Raw genomic sequence first — 7,351 nt, forward strand, 5'->3', positions numbered from 1 at the left:
ATGGTTATATTTTTTCCCATAAAATTTCTAACTAGTAACTTTCACATCACCAAATAACATAATGATATACCTTACCATCATATATTCTATATTCCATAAATATATATTTTTTCTATTATTTTGAATTAAATATATAATCTTTAAACTTAATTATAATAATACCCAATTTGTTTAATATTAGAAGATTTCTAAACTTTGCCCCCATTATTTATCAAGAAGTTGTATGTCTAATCTCTTTAATTATGTTTTTTGGGTTGATGTTTAAGTCTTCAAACGTCTCATTCTCCAAGTTAATTAGTTTTTTAATAGAAATTAAAAAGCTATTATAACTTATTATATTTAATTTTAAAATCAAATAATTTATTTTTTAAAATATATAATATTTATTATATATTTAATACTTAATAGATAAAAAAGTTATTTTTATATATGAGTTTATTATATTTAATTTTAAAATTTATTCCCTATATTATTTATTTATTTCAATTTATAATCAATTTCTTATAATATTTATTTATTTTATTTCAGTTTAATTAATAAATGTTTTTTTAAGTTAATTGTGTAAACTTTGATTGAATTTTTTGAAAATCATAAATTTAATTTGTTTAATTTATACCTCTTTAAATTTAGTGAAAATGAGAAATCTATTTATATATTTAATAATACATTTTAAAAACAAAAAATTACAATTTTGAAGGAAATTGTATTATATATATATTTCTAAAAATAATGGAAAAATTAATCTTATTAAACTAAAAAGAAGACAGTTATCATTAGCGGATGCTATAATTTCCCTATTGGTGGTCCATAAAAAAAACAAACTTTCACTATGGCTAGAGAACTTGTTATTTTGAAATGCCAAACACAAATTCTTAACTTAATAAACTTAATTTTAATATAATTTAAAGTTAATTTTAGTGTATAATATAAACCCTAAATATAATTGATATAATTTATTTTATTGTAGGGCTTACCCTAAAGCCTATATATATATACCATTTTTGTTTATTTATTACACAATGAAGCTTTCAAGTTTCCTCATACAGTGCACCATTATTGATATGCACGCCATGGATGCTTGGACAATCAATGTAGAAGTACTGGTGAGAAGTCCAACCATTGCTAATAATTGAAATCGTTGGCCAGTGCCCACGAATGCCACTCGGTGGTAGTGCCGTACGTATAAATATTTTAATTCCATTTTCCTCACATAGATGGTTTCTCTCATGATTCATGCATATCCCTATAAATATTGGGAGTAGTCTACGGAGGCAGTAGAATGGCCCCTTTTCTGGCACCGGCCGGAAAATCGTCCGGCTCCGGCTGCCGGAAATCTCTCCCTCTTCTGCCACCATCTCTCCGCCCGTTCTCCGCCACCCTCCCGGTCCGCCCTGACATTTCCTGACATTCCTGACCGATCGTCGATCGCCTGACATCCCTGACCGATCAGGGAGTAATTCCTGCACAAGGGAATGCGCTGGCCGATCGGGGAGTAATTCATTCATGCGCGATCTTTCTCTCCATTCGAATTCAACACCCGCGCCCATTCAAGCGATCTGGTTTCGTTGTGCTCCCCTACCCTTACTCTGGAGCCATTCTACTGCCGCCATTGTGGTTTCGCTGTGCTCTGATCCTCTGCGAACTCCTTCCGCACTGCAGCTCGGAGGCCACGTACTCCTCGCAGGTAACTAACTCATATACTACCTTCAACTACCTCAGATATACCTTGTACATCCTTCAGACCAGAACCAGAGTGTGTTGCCAACGCTTTCTGTTCTGAAGATCCAGGACTGGAGGAAGACCCCTTCATAGATGAATCAGGCGTTGGCTTTCTCTATTGGCTTGATTTCCTGCTTTTGTGAAGCCCATATCATCATAATCCCTTTAAGACTCTTTTCTGTGGTTCGATTTTTCTCCCACAGAATTTCTTTCCAAAATCCTATTACTTGTACCAGAATTGAAATTTTCAGGGATTGAATTACAAACCGTGGATTTAGCCGCAGCGTCACATTATTTATTTTCCTGGACGCATCAGAGCATTTGAGCAGAAAACCAAACCAATGATTCGGGTTTTCGAATCCTGGTTAAAAAATGAATATTAAAACCATTACAATCCCTCTGTTATTCTTACTTTTTATTTATAAAAAAATATGTTTAGTGGTTACAGATAATACAGAGGAGCTTCAGCTGATCGTTCTTAATTCTAATTACAAACACTCACGCGAGATTATTAATTTATGCACAAGAAAATCAGGAATGCAAGGCAATGGATGAGGTTATTCCTTTTGAAATGGCTGCTCCACCATAACACCTCTGCAAAACGCTCACCAATCTTTATTTATTCTTATTTCTCTACATTATTTCCTTCTGTCTTTCACCCCTTCATAGATGAACTAGAACCCAATGCAGATGACGCTGGCTCAATGGCTAGAGTAGAGCTAGAGGATGATGCCTGATGACCTAAAAAAGCGTTAGACACTGCCCTTGAATTCTCTAAAGCTGGCTTAGAGCTGGAGGATACCTGAAGAGGCTCTGTATGTTTCCTTTCCTCCAACTTATGCACAAATTGACATAAGTGAGATATACCTTGGTTTGTAACATTCTGCTTCCCTTCTATCCGACCAATTCGGAACTCCAAGCCTTGGACATCGCGTTGAACAGATTCGACATCAAAGCCAATATGTTTTAAGTCTCCATGAATCTCATAAACCTCAGTTTTAGTGACAGCATTCAACTCTGCACATTGATCCAAACCATTATCAACACGATCAATTCTTGAAGATAGGTGTCGTTTTGCTGCCATGATAGATGTCGAAACTTGTTCAAGTTGTTTGCCAACACTTGTACATGCCTCTGATAGGCTACGTCTTGTAGCAAACATCATATCAGAAAGCTTCCACCCCTTCCACCAAATATATCCATAACCTGCAACTCCAATCACAATAACAGGCACAACATATGTTGTTGCACCTGACTGAGAATTCTCTGTGACAACTGTGATTGACCTTGACGATACTAACATTTTTAGCTCCTGTCTTAGGCTGTTGACCTGTGCCATCAAAGAATTATCATTTGACACTTCCTTCGACTGTGATTCATCCTCCTTTGAACAACTATTAGAATGAACATTGTACTTACAATTAGTCTGACATACTATAGAAATATCCTTTAAAAACCACAGTAATTCCTCTTTTCTCAGATATATGTCAAATTTGTGGGAAAATTCAGCAAACCAAATACAAGAAAACTACCCTGCCAGATGTTCTTCTCACTCAGTAATTATTAGTATTTGTATAAATGTATGAAGCACCGAGATGAAATTGCTCATTATTGAATTTCCTGTGAAAACCTACAGAACTTCCAGAATCAGTCTTTTGGTAATCACATGTACATCTGCTCCTCTTGTTACCATGTTTGAAGCTACATATTAAAATTCCAAATGTCATGTGACCAGGTCAATTTCACAAGAACAACAAATATACTTTCAGCACTCTTTGCATCGCGGAATAGCAATCCTCCATCAAGATCAAAGTCTTCATGAAAAGATGATGTGTGAATAGATTGCAGAGCAACTGTTTGTACCATCAAATTTTCTGCTGAATCCCCATACATGGCCTTTAAAATTGGGATTCCCATGACTAGAGTATTAGGCAATGTAGATAATGAGAAGAGTGTGATGACCCAATCCAAGCTTCCTCTATGTGACCACTTAGCCCACAAGCCCAGAACCAAAAGTGCCATGGCTTTAGATACCACATCAGCAGCAATGAAAGTAAAATTCAACTTGTAAGGGTTGATCCTGGATATAAACTCAAATGACAGTAGAGGGACAGCAAATACAACCACAAACTTATTGATCCCTGCACATTGCTCGGGACTGAATACCTTCCACCATTTTATAGATCCATAAGCAAATAACATTGTCACATACAGTGGAACAACAACACTGATTACAGTGTATAAATCCTTCCAAGTTATCATCCTTGCCACAGAAGGACTTGGATTTTGATGTGAGTATTTTGGTAGATTGTCCTGATTTCAATTCCACTTGATATTATGTAGCCTCACATTGATTTCACTTCCAGCCATTCTGCTATTGAATACAAACACTGCATAATGCCATCCCAGCAATTGGGTTCAAGTCTCTCCGAGAATCAATGAAGGGAATAGCCACCTAGATCAAGAATCTGACAAAAGGACCACATTACTATTACAACCGTGGTCATCTAAAAATGAAAAGATGATGTGTGAATATAAATCTATAGGCATCTGTAAGGTCTGAATCCTATAGTTTGGAAAGCTGCACCAAATGCTTCTGACGGGTTGGGTTCAAACTCAAACCACCAGATTTAGCCATTGAGCCATAAGAGGCCTATAGGCACACTAGCTGTCAGAAGAATCAGTATGGTCCTTTGCAGAGAAAGGCCTATGAGATTCCAATTCTTAGAACCAAATGCTTGGCTACAAATAGGATCCATTCCTGATGCCAATCCAAACAGAACTGAATAGCCCGGAAAAGGGGCCATTCTACTGCCTCCGTAGAATACTCCAATTATATGTACTCTGGAATGGCTATTAACCTTCTAATTTCTGTTAACATCATGTGTTGTTTATGCTACATATGTTTAAGAACACCACTGAAACTTATGTGCTGTTGGGTGTTTATATTGTATTCCAACTTGCAGTCTTGGGGTCTCTGTTGAGCATTCACTCTGATAATCCCTCTCCCTCTCAGCTGCAGAGTTGTGGACATGGCAACTCTTGGGTTCCTCTTCACATTTATAGTGGACTACATATGTCCAAATTACTACATATGTCTTATGCATGTTTAGTGGACTGTTTTTTTTCTTTTTACTGGTTTCCATGTGCATGTGTAGGTTTGCCTTGTACATGTTGAAGGGGTCACTCTTCTTTCTGGTTAGTTTACTTGTGGGCCAATGCATGTGCATGTGTGGAACCTAGTTCCAATCTCACCAACTTGGTATGTTGCTTTGTCAAACATTAGCAATATGCTGTTATATATATTACTCAACTCAAAAATAGACAAGTAGACTATATTTGTTGATCCTAAATTTGCTCTGCTGCATTAATACTCCTATATACAACCAGGTCATCATTATGCCATAAGAAAATTTTGTCTCCTTATAATGGCGAGTGCCACAGTGCCCAGACCAGTTATCATGAATTCAGTCCTTCCCTTGCCAGTGACCTAGACCTATGTTCAGAGTCAAAGAATCGGCCTGTACTTCTCTTGAGAAGGGACAGTGAATAAGAAAATGGCTGATGGTTTCAGACTCAACTTTCATCTTCAGCTTTACTCAGAGTGCGTATATTAGGGCCATGCCACTCTTAGTTTTACTTAGAGTTTGAAACTCTCTGCTATCAAATACTGGGCACAAAGAAACTGAATCAATAAAGCTTCCAACCATTGAAACAGGGTAATGGGAAAAACAATTTTATAAGAAGCCCCAAGGGTTGAAAAATAAGAATGTTGGGAAATGATGATGCTGTACAGGATGGTATTTATGACACACCATAATACACTATAATTATCCAACCTTAGTGTAATGGTACCTTTGTGAGGGGACTAATATACAGAAATGTTTGAGAATAATGAAGCAATATGTTCACTGTGATCTGAATTAATCTATTCACACATCCCAAAATAAGGGAATCTGTTCTTACTATCAACAGACACACCAAAGAATGATGTGAATTAGTCTATGATCAGAATTATTCCTATTCACACATCCAAAAATAAGGGAACTGCATACAATATTCACTTCCTTGAGTATCATTTATTTTAAAACTCATAGATGTATTTGGGTCCTATAATGAGCATTTCATCTATATAAAGTGGTGATTGCTAAATGTGTTTTTTGCAGAATAGTTGCCAGTATTAAAAGTGATGCAGTGTAAATGAACACAAATTATCTGCTTTTTTTAATTATATATGATTGAAAAACATGTTGAGTATTAGGAAATAGATAATTGTCTACTTGTTTAACATGAATTTATTGTTATTTGTTTTTCAGGTTTTTGAAGTGTAAAAAATGGTGCAAAAGTGGCATTTATGCATTGAAGTGTCTTGCTTTCCAAATCCAGGTCGAGCAGTTATTAAATTCATCCTTTACAATATGGCAACAAATCATTTATTTTATGGAAAGAGAGAAGTGCCTGGAATGACGACAAACAATGAGGCATATTACATTGCCCTTGTTGAAGGGTTAAAAGAGGCAAAACAACATGATGTCAATGATATTGAAGTCTTCACCAACTCGGAGTTGATATGTAATCAGATGAAAGGCATCTATCGGGTTCGAAAGGACAATTTAAAATCTCTTCATAAGGAAGCACTAAATTGGAGTTTTCAATTTCAACATTTTACCATCAATCACTCTGTATATATTGAAAAGATGTCCACTGATATAATGTCCAGAGCATTTTTAAGAACATATGTAGATGCCAAATATGACATAGGATCACCATCCACTGCAACAGAAATCATTGATCACCATCAATATAAATCCCCATTGTGTGAATGGGTTGTTGTTATCATTTTTCTGGGGTCTATCATAGCATGGTTCTTTCACTAAAGAAGAACCTATTATTCCCCAACATGCAATCATTACAGTTTTTTGTATGGGAGACAAATTAATGGACAAATGTAATATATTCCATGTACATGGACAAATGTAATTTGACAAAAGTAACTGGTTCATGATTTTCTGATTATCATCAATAAATTATGTTGTTGGAGAGATATTGATATGCTATGTGATTTGTTAGTTGGTTGTTGATCAGTGATGAAAGGTTTCTTTACGTATGTGTCCTCCTCATCCATTAGATAATAGATAGTTGTCTTTACCTTGGTGGAGATGGTGCCTACCGTCGGCTATGCATACACAGCAGATTTGATGATTTCCTCCTGTGGAACTGTTTGGGAGATCTCTTGCCTTTCAATTGTGAAAAATGCTTGCCATATCGATATGATAAAAGGAATGTCCATTTTCCCACTTGTTCATGGTAGTGATTTTAATCCCCAAGCCATGCTAGAACTTGGACCAGTCAAGAAGAGTGCAGGGTGTGCATTTTAACCTACGCCCTCTCAACTGAAAATCACATTCAACAATTTGGAGAAGGGGCTCCTATCTTGAGATTTGATTTGATCACAAACTTGTTTTTGTTGACTATGCTAGCCAAAATTTTACCTGAACAGGGCTATACACTTGTTCAGTTTGTATCCAACTATAACATATGGTAGTAGAATAGATTGCCCAGCTTGGATCGGTAGCAAATCCCAACAATCGGCAGTCTTTACCTTGGTGGAGATGGTGCCTACCGTAGGATA

The 7,351-nt window shown here is 36.1% G+C and overlaps 1 protein-coding gene across 1 annotated transcript; it reads right to left on the reverse strand.

Annotated features, from left to right (window-relative positions):
* Window positions 1-2,374: 2,374 nt before the first annotated feature.
* Window positions 2,375-3,921, reverse strand: LOC149223267 (uncharacterized). Its single transcript, XM_089383685.1, has 2 exons — window positions 3,452-3,921; window positions 2,375-3,113 (listed from the first exon to the last, which is right to left on the reverse strand). Exons 1-2 carry the CDS (start codon window positions 3,919-3,921, stop codon window positions 2,375-2,377), a joined length of 1,209 nt encoding a protein of 402 aa, XP_089239811.1.
* Window positions 3,922-7,351: the final 3,430 nt, after the last annotated feature.

Source organism: Pinus tabuliformis, chromosome Q (assembly GCF_031772625.1).
Source record: "Pinus tabuliformis cultivar Carrire ecotype Pingquan chromosome Q, CPIR1, whole genome shotgun sequence".
NCBI classification, from domain to species: Eukaryota; Viridiplantae; Streptophyta; class Pinopsida; order Pinales; family Pinaceae; genus Pinus; species Pinus tabuliformis.

Bases quoted from the DNA above. Each gene is read 5' to 3' on its own strand.
- LOC149223267 (XM_089383685.1), bottom strand. From the start codon at position 3,921: ATGTTATTTGCTTATGGATCTATAAAATGGTGGAAGGTATTCAGTCCC. The intron at 3,114-3,451 runs GTCACATGACAT...TCATTCTAATAG, and splicing joins GTTCTTGTGAAATTGACCTG to TTGTTCAAAGGAGGATGAAT.